Genomic DNA, 15,256 nt, shown 5'->3' with positions numbered 1-15,256 from the left:
GGGAAGCAGTGGGTGATATAGAAACCAATGGCTGTACTAGGGTGCCCTACATACTATAACCCTCTGGAAGCTGCCCTACATACTACTGACCTCCGTACACTGCCTTACATACTACTGGACCCTGTACACTGCTCTACATACTACTAACCCCTGTACGCTTTCCTACATCCTACTGACCGCTGTACACTGCCCTACATACTACTGACTTCTGTACATTGCCCTACATCCTACTGACCCCTAGATACTGCCCTGCATCCTACTGACCTCTGTACATTGCCCTACATACTACTGACCCCTGTAAACTATTCTACATGCTACTGACCTCTGTACACTGCCCTGCATACTACTGAACTCTGTACACTGCTATACATACTGCTAACCTCTGTACACTGCTCTACATACTACTGACCCCAGTACACTACAATACATACTTCTGACCCCTGTGCACTGCTCTACATATTACTGACCTCTGTATGCTGCCCTACCTACTGCTGACCTCTGTACACTGCCCTACATACTATTGACCCCTGTACACTGCAATACATACTACTGGCCCATGTACAGTGCAATGCATAATACTGACCCTGTACACTGATCTACATACTACTGACCTCTGTAAACTGCAATACATACTACTGATCCCTGTACACTGCTCTACATACTATTGACCCTTGAACATTGCAATACATACTACTGACCTCTGTACGCTGCCCTACCCAAATTCTCTATTTACAATTACCCCATTCTCCACAATGTAAGTCATCTCACACTCTATTTAACCACACTCCCTTTGCCACACCCACTATTTAGCATTATTTAAACTACGCCCATTTTTCACTTCTGCTAGACAATGTCTACAAATGAATGCCCCGCCTACAGAAAAAAAATGTCCCTAAAAATATTTTTAAAAAGTTGGCAACTGTGTATTAGCAGAAAATGTGAGTATTTCTCAGACAGCAACACACTGTGTATAAACACTGCAGTAATGTTCAGCAATGTTCCCTAACCCAACCAGTGATTGTGGTGAAACTCTTCTACTGTCATAACATTTTTTGCTTGGACTTCTCTTTTAAAATGCCAAATATACATTATGAGATTTAAACTAACACAGATTAAAAAGAGTGTTGTGGTGGTACAGCTGACCAGTTATGCAATTCTCTGCTTATAGTGAACAAATGTAATCTCCAACTTACCTGTTGTTATGCATTCTGAATCAAAACTTGTCACATCATTCAGTTTCTTTCCTTGGTATTCAGGAGGACCAACACAAACCACATCAGACACGGTGGAGTTTGTCATCTTTAGCCAAGAAAACAGCCATTTGGCCTTGCAGTCACACTCAAACATATTGCCCCGTAAATCCCTACAACAAAAAGATAAATGAAAAAGACAAGTAACAGCCAATTACCCCAATAGATATCTTAGAGCAGTATTTCTTAACCTTTTTTCAGTTAAGACACCCTTTAAGATTATAGACGATCTCAAGGCACCCTTTAAAATTATGGACAGTCTTGAGGCACCCCATTCTAAAATGTAAAAAAACTATTCTAATAACGTCACATAATGCGATAACATCCACATGTAGGACACCCAACATTAGAGGTGGTTTATTCTTCCAAAGCAAACACACTTTTGCACACTGATACTGACTAGTATTCCTATGTTTCTCCTCTCTCTCAATTTCTCTCCATCAGTGACCCCAGTGCTGAGGAAGAGAGGCCAATGAGGGTCAAACAAGGATGCTGTGGAGGCAACAGACATCCTCCTTATTAACTGATGACATCACTGGTGGTTAGGATGCCAAAGTCTCGAAAGTCATAATGGTGCATAATGAAAACCCATGGCTTGGGGTAATTAAAAGGCACGCTTCACCTGCCGGCTGGCTTGTATACAATTTTTGATCCATTTTTAGGCTTTTACCAAGGCACCCCTGAAGAAACCTCGAGGCATCCCAGGGTGCCTGGGCACCCTGGTTGAAAAAGGCTGTCTAAGCCCTTGTACACACGGTCGGAAATTCCGACCACAAAATCGGTCAGATTTTTTCCAACATATTTTGTCCAAAACTGGTGTTGCATACACACAGTTGGACAAAGTTGTCGGAAAATCCGATTGTTTGGAACGTGATGAGACGTTCGTTCGTTACAACGGGACTACGTTCAGGCTAGTAGCCAATAGCTTTGGTCTCGTAATTTGATCTGAGCATGCGTGGCACTTTGTCTGATCGGAATTCTCTACAAACGATCGGACAAAGTCCGATCGGATCATGTTGTCAGAAAATTTTATATCCAGCTCTCAAACTTTGTTGGTCGGACATTCCGACGGAAAAAGTCAGATGGAGCCCACACACGGTCCGTTCGGACATTTTCCGTCAAAATTTCCGACCGTGTGTACAAGGGCTTAGAGTATAGAAACAAATATTAAAGTTGTTTTTTTCCTCTCTGTAAACCCAACATTTCATATTCCTGATATGTGCCTGCTGTACCATGTACTTGTAAGAAAAAGTATCCTGTTTTCTCTGTATTGCTTCCTTTGTGTGAACTCCTTGGTGATCCTGCCAGTCCCTCTGCTTTCTTATTGAAAACAGACCACACTAGGCATGAGAGCAAAGTGTGGTCAGTTGTCTGGCTGTGCTGGGAACTCAGCCTCCTCTCCTCCAATGGTCAGACATGTCTTGCCCCCCCCCCCCCCCCCACCCCGTATAGCCTTTTGCTGGGAAGTTCAATGAGTCAATGTTTCTCTTCCCCCATCTCTTGTGCAGCTGAGAACAGAAGGAATACAATTACTTATAAAAAAAGGAGAAAAAAAGTTTTATAATTCTGTTTTTTATCTATACACAAATGTTTTGTCTTTCATTTCCATTTTAAACTGAATGGGTTGTTTTACAAGGTGAGGGTTTACATACACTTTAATTTGTTTCTGCACATTTTCTCTTACTGCCTGATCTCTATATAGAGTGCTTTTTAAGGGGAGCCTAGAGTTTGGCTTCAATGGAGAAAAAAAGGATTTTCAGCAATGCTTGTACTTCATCACACCTGTTTAATTGTGATGTCACCGAGTGTATCTCACTTAAAACTGAACCTACAGATATCATATAATTCTTGATGTATAGCACAAAGGGACCTATTCAATGTCAAAACATGCGAGGAGAAACATAAACTGACAGCGCGCTGACTTTCCTTTCGTCTAGATGGAATATAAGGCTAAATAGTACATTTGATGACAGAAGACTGTCTGTTCCTTTATAGATGCCAATTCACTTTATTCATATGTAGAGAAACTGCAGAAATAATGTGCAGAAGGTACTGCAGAATCAACCCACACACAAAGCATTTTATTTGTGTTTCTAATTCAGAGTGGTCAGATGCAGTGGTGGCCGGTGGTATATTTTAGGGGGGGTTCAAACAGTGCAAATACACCCCCCGGTCGTGAATCTCCACCCCACCCCCTCGGTTGGTTGCCTGCAACACTTACCCCGGGCAGTGCTTCCCTCTAGGCGATGGGCGACCAGCTTCCCCTGCATCTCCCCCTCGCCATCACAACAGTTTCCTCACCGTGTGTCTCCTCCCTCCTCCTCCTTTTACCAATAGAGTAGCTACTCCTTTCAGCCAATTGTAAAACGGGTCTCAGGACCCGCTTCCTGATTGGCCAGGAGGCAGAATCAATGTGACAATATCAAATATTCACCCTTATTTGAAGACTATTAGAGCCTCTGGCTCTAATCATGTGCTTAAAAGAATAAAAAATTCCCCATTGGAATTCATGTGTCTGGCATCCTGCATGTAGGTCAGGGGGCTGGACACATGGATGGGGGCCCCTATGGACGGGCCACCACTGGTCATATGTAGAAGACGTATTGTGACAAATAATATATTCTAATACCTGTATGTAATTTGTATGACTGTATTCAGTATATAAATCCATTTTTTAACTTCAGAAGGTTTACTCTCCTTCATGACCAGGCCATTTTTTTGCGATATGGCACTGCATTACTTTAACTAACAAAGCGATGGTGTGCAACACTGTACCCAGATAAAGTTTGTGTTATTTTTTTTCCCAAAAATAGAGCTTTCCTTTGATGGTAGTTGATCACCTCTGCGGTTTTTATTTTTTGCGCTATATACAAAAAGAGTGACAATTTTGAAAAAAATATATATTTTTTTTACTTTACGCTATAAAACACTCCTATAACAAAAATATAAAAAATCTAATTTCTTCATTAATTTAGGCCAATATGTATTCTGCTACATATTGTGATAAAGAAATCCCAATACGTGTATATTGATTGGTTTGTGCAAAAGTTATAACGGCTACAAACTACACTATATTTTTATTTATTATTTATTTTTAATTTTTTACTAGTAACGGTGGTGATAAGCAACTTATTGGGGACCAGTGACACTAATACAGTGATCAGTGCTAAAACTGACACTGGCAAGGAAGGGGTTAATATCAGGGGCGATCAACGAGTTAAATGTGTTCCCTAGGAGTAAATACTAAATGTGGGGGAGGTGCTTTGACTGGGGGAATGTAAAGATCTGTGTTCCTGCTTAGCAGGAACACAGGATCAGCACATTCTCCTCTCTCAGAATGGTGGTCTGCCTTGTTTACATAGACAGACCACGGCTCTGCCTTTCTCCTGAACAATCGGTGGGTCCCGGCAGACATTGCATCCACTGGACCCACTGATTGGCTCCTGCAATCACAGCAAGAGCAGATTGATGGCGGCGCGTGTGTGCCCCATACCTGGAGGTGCTAGATCACGTACTAGGTACACGATCTGGTGCCTCAGTAAATCTAAGGTGGGCAGTCTGCAACTGGTTAAAGAGGAGGTTCACGCTGGGAAAAAAATTAAAAGTCAGCAGCTACAAATCCTGTAGCAGCTACAAATCCTGTATCTGCTGAATTTTAATACAAGGTCACTTACCTGTCCAGAGATCCAGTGTCATCCTCACCCAGACTAGTTCTTCACTAGCCTTCAGGTTCCCAGTGCCAGCATCCTAACTGTGGGCAGCCGGCTATGCTACTTCACAGCCAGCTGCCCACTGCACATATGTGAGCCGCACTGCTCTTTGTGAAGGGTCCCGCAGTCTTTTGGTATCGGTGACGTGTTCCAGAAGACTGTGGGAAGAAGGGGGAGAGGAGAAATTCCTGTGGAAAGTGGGAGTTGGTACCTTTCAAAACTAGGTACCCCTCACCCCAAGAAAAAATGACATGCCAAATCTGGCAAGGGAGGAGGGGAGGAGAACTTAAAGTGGAACTTCCCCTTTTGGGTGGAGCTCTGCTTTAAGTATTTTGTTTAGTAGTGCTGATAGAAGTCTGCCCATTGAGGCCTGCAACAATGTTTTGGAGTATAGATTAATCTGTTTAATATCCATATGATTGATTTACACATGCTCTCACTATTCAGTCTCAGCAACAACAAACTTTTTGCTGTTTATTGTGTGATTTTATATTTTAAGAATTGTTATATTTCAGAAACAGAGCAGCATGTTCAATATGTACTTTGTGAGATATGTGGAATAACAACCTAATCTCAAACATAAGATCATATTTTTTTTAACCTGCTCAGTAATGCCAACATTTTTCATTTCCTGTTTCTTAATAGGTTTTTGCATGTGTCATTTCCTAAAATATTTTCTGATTACCAATACATGATTATATATTTTTATATGAGCTTTTAAGGTGTAAAAAAAATATGAATATACAGTAGCTATTTGGTATGGAGCTCCTTCTGTTTATGCATTCATTTGAATGGGCTTTCTAAAGCACCCCACCAAATAAGATGAATGCAGCATTTTCGGAAGCAATGCAATGCAAACGTATTGAAAATGTACTATTATGCACAAGTGAGTTGCGTTGGGGTACCATTCATGCCACACCAATGCATTACCACAGCACAATAATGTGAACAGCCGCTAACAGAGTTTAGGGTGGTTAAGCAGTTGCAGCAATAGTTTTTTTTTTAAGGCCTCTTCACATTTTTGTATTATGAAGTGTTGTAATAATAAACCTGCTTTAAGGTGAGCTGTTTTGCATGTTCATGTGCTTTGTGTAGAGGCCACCATACCACGATGAAAGCTAAAAAGGACAGCCACCATATTTTCTAACAAAGATATGCATTGTAATACGTTACATTGGGAATGTGTTGGGGTGGTACTGCAGTGTCACAGTAAAGGGGCAAAATTAATTTAATACAATTTTTGCTGTTCTAATCTGACTTCCTGTTAGGCTTCATGTACACTAACACCTCATAAACTTGAGTTTAAGAGCTTTTGGCGTTTTTTTGCCAAAGCTCCTAAACTCAACTACATAAAAGCCTATATGTCCATGTACACATGGGCATTTAAGATCGTTTAGGAGCTGCTGCGGTTAAGGGAGGTTGAACCTCTCCTAACCTCTCTCTCCTGAAAGTGCAAGAATCACATACAGGATAGGAAAGTTTTGACCACCGGCCGCAAAACACGCAAAATTGTGGTAAAATCGCGGCAAGATTTTGTGGAGTTTTGCATTCTCCCATGGCCGGCGGTCAAAGTAGTTCAAGTGTACATGAAGCCTTAGAGGGTGGCTATGTTTGTTCTCCATGGTCCCACTGTATGTAGGAATATAGCCATCCTCTCTTGCTAACTCCTGAGGTGGACTATAGCCGCGTACACACGGGCGGACTGTATGGCCTACTTAGTCTGTCATACAATCCGACGGACAGTCCGTCATACTTTCGAATGAACGGACTTGACCACACACGGATGAACAAACAGTCCGTCGAAAGCTTGCGCGATGACGAATACAGCACGTACGACGGGACTAGAAATAGGAAGTCCAATACACAGCAATGCAACCTTTCGCCGTGTAAATCCTTTCTGAGCATGCGCCATTCTTAGTCCGTCGAACTAGCCTACTGACGAGCGGATTGTCCGCTGAAACCAAAGTATGACGGACAGAATTTCGAAAATTACGAAATACTTAGTACGCCAGACTGCACGCTGAAAAAGTCCGCTGAAGCCCACACACGAGCGGACTGTCCGCTGAAATGTGTTTCGACGGACTAAGTAGGCCATACAGTCCGCCCGTGTGTACGCGGCATATGGGTTATAAAGTGTGCATAGAGCAGTGCAGATGACTGTAACTAATGTGCACTGCTTGCAACATGCAAACAGAAGTGAACAGGGGAAAGAAGAGGTCCTGGAGTCCATGGAGGACAATGCAAGGCAGAAAAACACAGTAAGAAACAATTTAATAAAAAATTGATTACAGGGCCATTTAGTTGTGTGTATGGATTATTTTTGGAAAATAAGGATGTAATTTAATGCTACTTTACAGTGGAACTAAAATTAACAAAAAAAATAAATCTTCTCCCTGCATCACATACAAGCACATTATGAAAGACGTACATTGAAACTAAGACCTCCAGCGGTGTGCTGCAACCACTGACAGGGCTTCCATCTTCACCTGGTCTTCCTTCCACGTTTGTGGGCTCCAGTTCTTTGAACGGCTGAGCCACAATGATGTCACTCCTTTACGTCACTGTTTAGGGTCAGGGCTCTGAAGGAACAGCATGGTTATGCCGTTCTTTCAGAATGCATACGCCAGTGACATCTCTGGCTACAGAGACACAGAATATCTCCTAAGCTGTGCACACTTAGGGGATAGTCTTTGTACCTACAGGTAAGCTTTATTATACTGTAAGCTTACCTGTAGGTTGAAGTGTCCAATGGGACTTTACTACCACTTAACAACTTTTAAGCCATGTTAAAATAATGGCAAAGTTTGTAGGCATCACTGACAGCATTATAGTTTTACACAGAACTCTTCATTGTTGAAAAGGGAAAAGATAATTGCTTTCCACATGGTGCCCACAGGGGTAAATAGCAATTGGAACAAGTTTTGTAACTGTGGGAATGCACAGATATGAGATTGTCACCCTCATATGCCCCCAAACCATCAGGCAACTGGCATCTAAAATCTATGGATACCTAGAGTCAATCAGGCCTATGTACCAAAAGACAGTCTTACAAATCAAAATAACCACTGGTAACAATATTCCTACTTTTATAATCTTAAAGAAGTCAGAACATAAGAGAGAAGGCAGTGTGCATGCAACGAGTTACCATAGTTTCCACACTGGCTTGATATATAAACCAAATCTGTATTGTAGATTAGGCCCTTACACTCATTTAATTAGGCCTTTCCCTTACACAGTGTACTAAATAGAGAGACCTAGATTTAAGTTGCATTATTTATGCTGTGGGAAAAAGAGCATTAAAAGTACATTAGTGGATCCAGTGCAATACACTTATAAGAATACATTACGAGTTCCATTAACATCATAGTTTATAGATATGGGTTCAACAATGTGAAAATAAATTAGAGCTAGGTCAGTGATCACCCATGAGGTTTAGAGAATGGTAGCCCCAGGGAATCATGGGAAACTAAGTTCAAGATTCACGAGTTATGAAATGGCAAACCTTCAAAAGCAAGCACATTTAAGGGAGACTACAAATGTGTGTGTCTCTTAGCAGATATACATGTTGGGGTCTAGTTAAAAAAAATATGCTGCGTACACGTCTCAAGCATATGCACAGATATCATGAATAATCCCTGTAATTTGCACCCCTAATACTTGCCTGAGCCCATCTCGATCCAGTGATGCTGCATGATAGTCTCTACCTCCTCACTGGTTGAAATAGCAGTGCAGCGCCATTGGCTTCCGCTGTTGTAAATCAAAGTCAGTGAGCCAATGAGGAGAGAGATGGGGCAGGGCTGGGCCACAGCTCCATGTCTGAATAAAGAAAGAAAGCTGTGGCTCAGCTCGGGTGTCCCCATAGCAAGCTGCTTGCTGTGGGGGCAGTCAACAGGATGGAGGGGCCAGGAGCAGCGCAGAGGGACTTGAGACCAGTAGGTAAGTATGCCATGTTTGTTATGTTTTGAACAAAAAAAAAAGTGTCACTTTATTTAATGCTAAAGTGCTAAACACGCCTGGTGTTTCTATGGGTTAAGGTAGTAATAATGCCCATGTCGAGCAGCCAAACTTTTGTGCTCAGAATGCAGCAGGTCAACTGCTTGGACCCAGAAGCAAGTGGAGATCACTGAAGTATCGGTGTCTACTTTAATGATTTTTAGCTTCCAGGGACATCGACTAGGTATGGTATATACATAGATACAGTACATTGGTCTAAGTTGGACCAATGTAACTATGTATAAAATACCCATACCTAAAATGTTTCTTTAAGAGGAATCTTCTTAGCAGTCTGCTCTGTTCAAAAACTTTTTGGCAGCAGTTGGCTTTATATTGATGGCTGTCCCACTGGGGTTTTTGAGTGATGATATATGGAAGCTGAATGCATTCATTACAGAAAAGATATTCCCACTCACTGTAAACATTCATACTTACAACTCAATGAGGGATTCTAAATCACTGAAGATGTCTCTTGGCAGAGTCTTAATATGGTTATTGGCCAGAGAGCTGCAAGAAAAAGTTGAGGATAAGCTGCTGTTTTGAAACCCATGAAATCAAATGAGCAGTGAGGAAATTCATGTGAATAGACTTACAGGTGAGTGAGATCTCGAAGGCCACGGAAAGCATGTCTGGAAATGGTCTCTATTTTGTTTCCTTCAATAAACCTAGGGAGAAAGATATGTTTAGCCCACAGGGTTGTATTGAATCTACTCTAATATAATTTACAAAATGCAAAATAAAACATTGAATTCATTCATGGAGCATAACCTACCATCTCAGCATGGCCAGTCTACCAACTCATCAAGTGATCTGCGGTGGATCGATTTTAAGGGCATTTGACAGGTGGTGAGGAGGCGTTATATCACACCTCCTCACCAACTGTTTTAAACCCCAAAAGCCTGCACTGCAACCATATGCACTACATATACTTGTGGAGAGGTTGCAGCGAAGACTCATTTACTTAAACCCTTAAAACCTTTTTGCTGGTAATCTGAGAACCCCTGCTTGTGATGTAGGAGAGGAATTCCCAATGGTACAGGATCCTTGGAAGCATAGAAAGCTTCATGTAATAAAATATCAGTAATGCAAAGTTTTTTTGTAAAGCCATTAGTCAGATGCAAACCATCCTGGAAACCTTGAACGAGGATGATGATAAACCAAAAAGAAAATTACACAGTCAGTGGCTCACAAATTAAGTCTGAGAAATTAGGAGAATTTCCTAAACTGTAGCACAATTACATTTATTAGTTCAGTGGTTTCACTTGGTATCCAGAATCGATCTTTAAATAAGACCTCTGGGAGAAAAAAAATATACATTTCTGTTTAATTGTTAGCAGCACTTAATACAGTAACTACAATTGCTCATATGAGACCCTGCTATAAAAAGGTCTACTGGTCTTATGTTTTAATAAGGGTCATAAGAACATGCACAATGAAAACAAAGAGCCACTCTAAGCAAGCAATAAGACTCATTCAGAGCACTACTACTCCCATCAATAAAGTGCAGCTCTACTAGAGTTAAAATGGTCACTCAGTTTATCCTAATATGATATTCTTACCATTTTCCCATATCTAGACGGAGTAGGGCTTTCATGAGACTGTATTGTAGACTTTTGCCTGCAATTGTGTTCAATCTTCCTGAGATCACTGCGAGGTGTATCAGGATTGTTACAAACAATGGTGTAATAATAACATAGCATACCACTTGCTGCTGTGGGACCCGGGGTAGGAGGGGGCTCCATTAAAGGTTGTTCAACATACATGAAAGTCTGGTTTAAAACAAAAAATCAAACATAATTTCTTAACTCAAAAAAATTACCTTCTAAGACTCTCCGCCTTCTCCAAATCATTTTTTTTTTACTGCTGTGATCTGACCTTCTGTTAAAGAATGGCTACATTTCTCCTCTATGGTCATTTGACACAGTTCGGTCCGTTGCTATGGACCAAAGGGTGAGTACATGGATTGAAAACTGGTTACAAGGGCAAGTTCAGAGGGTGGTGATAAATGGGGAGTACACAGAATTGTCAGGGGTGGGTAGTTGGGTCCCCCAGGGTTCTGTGCTGGGACCAATCCTGTTTAATTTGTTCATAAACAACCTGGAGGATGGGGTAAACAGTTCAATCCCTGTATTTGCGGACGATGCTAAGCTAAGCAGGGCAATAACTTCTCCACAGGATGTGGAAACCTTGAAAAAAGATCTGAACAAATTAATGGGGTGGGTAACTACATGGCAAATGAGGTTCAATGTAGAAAAATGTAAAATAATGCATTTGGGTGGCAAAAATATGAATGCAATCTATACACTGGGGGGAGAACCTCTGGGGGAATCTAGGATGGAAAAGGATCTGGGGGTCCTAGTAGATGATAGGCTCAGCAATGGCATGCAATGCCAAGCTGCTGCTAACAAAGCAAACAGAAAATTGGCATGCATTAAAAAGGGGATTAATTCCAGAGATAAAATGAGAATTCTCCTGCTCTGGTCTGGCCCCAATTAGAGTATGCTGTCCAGTTCTGGGCGCCAATCCTCAGGAAGGATGTACTGGAAATTGAGCGAGTACAAAGAAGGGCAATAAAGCTAATAAAGGGTCTGGAGGATATTAGTTATGAGGAAAGGTTGCGAGCACTGAACTTTTTCTCTCTGGAGAAGAGACGCTTGAGAGAGGATATGTATTCAATGACATAAAAATCCCCCCCCCCTCTTCCTGTTTTCACTGACTGAGTTAATGTAATGAGAGCTGATCCACACAGAGCTCTGCATTTAATGGCCTCTCTTGTGCACCTATTGGCCGGAAGAGGAAAACCAATTGAGGGCACAGTTACAACAACCAATGGAAGAGATTGTATGGAACTGCAGGGAGAGCTGAAATGGATTCTGGGTCATGCAGTTCCTACACAAAATGGCCCCATAGACTGGTATACACATGGAGAAATACAAATCCCAAGAGGCTTTGCTGACAGGAAAGTAAAAGACTCCATTTTGTGTTCTGAGGTAAAGTTCAGTCAGCCTTGAGGGAGGGAAGAGGCCAGACCAGAGGAAGAGATGCTGTCTCTCAGATGATCTCTCTGCGCGGTTCTGGCCTCCACAGCCAGCTGGGACGTCCAGCCTGAAAGAGGGGGATCCCAGCTGTATATCAAGGAGCATCTCTGCCAACGGTGAACCGTTCCAGTGTGAGGGGACCGGTTGGGTCGCCGGGAAAGCCTGCCTGTTCCAGGATGTTCACTTGGGCCCTGTTCACAGGAATTGGTGAGAGGGTATTTCTGCCCATCTGCAGGGAACAGAGACACTGCACTAAAGAGAGTTATTTGAACATTGTATACAAACATCATTGCCAGTAGTCATCTTGCTGACACTTGTAGTACTACAGTGATAAACGATAAGGTAATAATTTCTTGGACATTGTATAAGACATCATTGTCCTCTCACCTTGTTGAACAAAATCCTGTCTGTTTCATTTGATACTCTGGGCCAGTTATATTGTTTTCCCTGCTACCCAGGAGTTAAAGTGGAGCAACGAAAGTGACTAGCTGAAGACACCAAAGCTTACATTTTATTCAAAAAGGACTGAAGCTGTCAAGGCCATACAGATCCGCACACACATTTTTAGGGCTCTGCATATACATTGGGTGTGTGGGATAGTTTATTCTATTAAATTAAACCATTGTTTGTTGACTTGAATAGGTGCCTGTGGTGTCAGGGAACAGTAGAGATAGGCCTGCCACAAAGGGAGTCATTCCTATTCTCTCCTCTTGCCTGGACTAATAGAGCCAATCTGAATAAAGGTAACCAATCTAATCTGAAATACCATATTGTGCTTTATTTACCATTAAAGTGTGCCGCTGCCCTTGGGGACATTCTCAGGTTTGGAATCCCCTGAAAGCAGCTTGAATATAGGATTGAGAGCTATTTTACTTTTAAATCTCAGTTATTGTTCTCTAGTTGATTACTTGATTATACATTGTTACTGACTGTTATCCTTCCACAGAAATATTGCAGTAAAGACAATTTCTGTGTTTTATCATAATGTGTGCACAGAGTTGATCTACCTCTTCCACCACACATACCAAATGGAGGGTGAGAAGATAATAGACTAAGTTGCGCGGTTGTACCAAATCCTTCCGCAAGTCATTATGAAGGGTGGGATGGAAGCCAAAGCTGCTAGTAAAACCCTAATGACCTAGGTGCAGAGGGAAGCACAACCACTGGATCCTATTGTGCTACAGCTTCGAGCCAGGAATCCAAACAACCTTCTCGCCTACTCTAAATTCATGAAGACTATTAGAGAGGAGGAGGCTCTCATCGCAGCCAAGACACAGAGGCCTGAGTCTACCAAGAGTCTCAAACATGGTGCTACAGCGTACATCATACAGTCAGGACTCAAAAAGAGACTAGACCAGATGGAAGTCCCTGTACCGCTGTTGACACTTTGGCGCAAGCCATAACCCAGTTGGCCCAAGCACAAACTACTTTACAATTAACATTCTGTGGAATTCAGAAGACAGTGGGGCAAGTGATGGAAGCCCATGCCAACATGCAACAATCACTCTTGGAGGTAATACAGACGGTGTCCACCCTCGTTACTGAGAAAAGGGGTGTTGCCTCTCCTACAGCTAAGAAGTGCTATTGCTGTGGGGAAGTAGGACATTTCATTGCCCGGTGCCCGAATGAAGAGAAACCAACTGATCTCACAGCAGAGGTGGTGAAAGCATTGAGGTGAGGGCCCCGGTGAAGGACAAAACGTAAGCAGCTCCTTCGGGGGTTTCGCTACATCATATATATATATATATATATATATATATATATATATATATATATATATATATGTGTGTGTGTGTGTGTGTTCTGATTTTCTCGTACTTACATAGAAAAAAAATCTATTTATTTAGAAACTTAGAAACAGACTTCAGGTTTCTTTGAGTGAACACTTCTCAAACAAATGTTGTTGGAAACGTTTGCACAAGCTGTCCTCTAATATTCCTTTACAGGAATAATGGGCACAATGCATTCAGAAAACCAAGGTCAACAATAGCTTGGACTTTGACATACAGTATATGGCCTATGATATGTATAATACAAAAGTGTCATCTAGAGACTGAATTGGGAAATGTTTCACCCATAGATGTGAGAAAGGTAGTGAGAAAGGATATGCCCATGTGGGATTGTCTACCTAAACTTTCCAAATAAAAGGCCAGCACCATAAGCTGACAGGGGGACTCCATGATGACATTACAACAAGGAAGGTCTGTGCCAGAATAAACTTCACCTGTGGATGACATTAGCACCAGTCAGAGTTTGTCTGTCTGCTGGTATTGTGTCCACTTCACCTCATTACCAACTATTTTACAGTTTGCATTGTTTAGAAAAATATGATCAAGCTCTTACCTGATTTTGTGTGGTATGTATTCTGTGTGACCTTACAATAAAGTCAGTTCCAATATGCACCTAAGCTAGTGTCATCTAGTTCTTGGGTGCAATTCTCAGCTATAATTCCTGGTTCCAGAGTATAGGAAGCTGTATCTTGACAAAGGCACCCAGGCTGGGTGCCAGGCAGTCTGCCACATTTGGTGGCCTTGGACTATCGGGAAGTACCATCTGACCACTCTGAAATCCTGGGTGAAGTGTCAGCAATGGGGCAGAGTAACAATGTGCTTTGCCCACCTCCATCTGCAACTATGGAAGTGGAGTCCTTATGGTGGATGCAGCAAGTGTTGACTTACCGTGACTAACCTGTTTCTGCACAGAACGAGCTTGGATGGAGGAATGCCCTGTCCACCAGTCGGATGAGGGAACGGGACATGGAGCAGCTGGCTCATCTCACCAGCGTCATATACTCAGTCTGGGAGAGGAGGCGATCGTACTCCCACCCCAGTGGCAGACCCACAGTCTAGGAATGGAGGAAGCCATCCTCCCTCCCCAACAGTTAGCCAGAGCAGAGGATATGGGGTCCTCAGCAGAAGCGCTGGCATCAGGATAGTGCATTGCCAACCTCGGCCCAGCACCTTCAGCGGCTCCATGCACCTAGGGAAAAGAGATAGTGAACCTCTATCCCTGCCACCAGCTCCAAAGACTGGGGCATTAACAGACTTTTCTGCTGAGGAGGAACAACCCAGTGAGTTCCCAGAAGGGCTGGCAGCTGGACAGAGGGTTTACTACCTCTACCCAGCAACTACAGCGACACAGGAACCTCAGGGAGAAGTAGTCAGTGTTTCTTTTCCCCAGTGTCACTGTAAGGACCAGGGAGGGTATGCGGCTGGCATTCCTCCCCAGTGGCTGGAAGGGGCTTCAGGAAATTTGCCAGTCAGTC

The 15,256-nt window shown here is 42.4% G+C and overlaps 1 protein-coding gene across 2 annotated transcripts in view; it reads right to left on the bottom strand.

Moving 5' to 3' along the window:
- The window catches only part of LGI2 (leucine rich repeat LGI family member 2), a 94,248-nt gene that overhangs the window by 12,724 nt on the left and 66,268 nt on the right, over nucleotides 1–15,256 (bottom strand). For both annotated transcript variants that reach the window (XM_077477690.1, XM_077477691.1), the window contains 3 exons: nucleotides 9,547–9,618; nucleotides 9,389–9,460; nucleotides 1,194–1,363 (listed from right to left, as the gene is read on the bottom strand). In XM_077477690.1, the coding sequence (XP_077333816.1) occupies nucleotides 1,194–1,363; nucleotides 9,389–9,460; nucleotides 9,547–9,618 (314 nt within the window). The remainder of the gene's footprint in view (nucleotides 1–1,193; nucleotides 1,364–9,388; nucleotides 9,461–9,546; nucleotides 9,619–15,256) is intronic.

Source organism: Lithobates pipiens, unplaced genomic scaffold, assembly GCF_037356315.1.
Source record: "Lithobates pipiens isolate NorthernLeopardFrog02 unplaced genomic scaffold, aLitPip1_a1.2 Scaffold_13, whole genome shotgun sequence".
Classification (NCBI taxonomy): domain Eukaryota; kingdom Metazoa; phylum Chordata; class Amphibia; order Anura; family Ranidae; genus Lithobates; species Lithobates pipiens.
The sequence above is the reverse complement of the archived record's forward strand: the minus strand, read 5'-3'. Positions and strand labels throughout refer to the sequence as shown.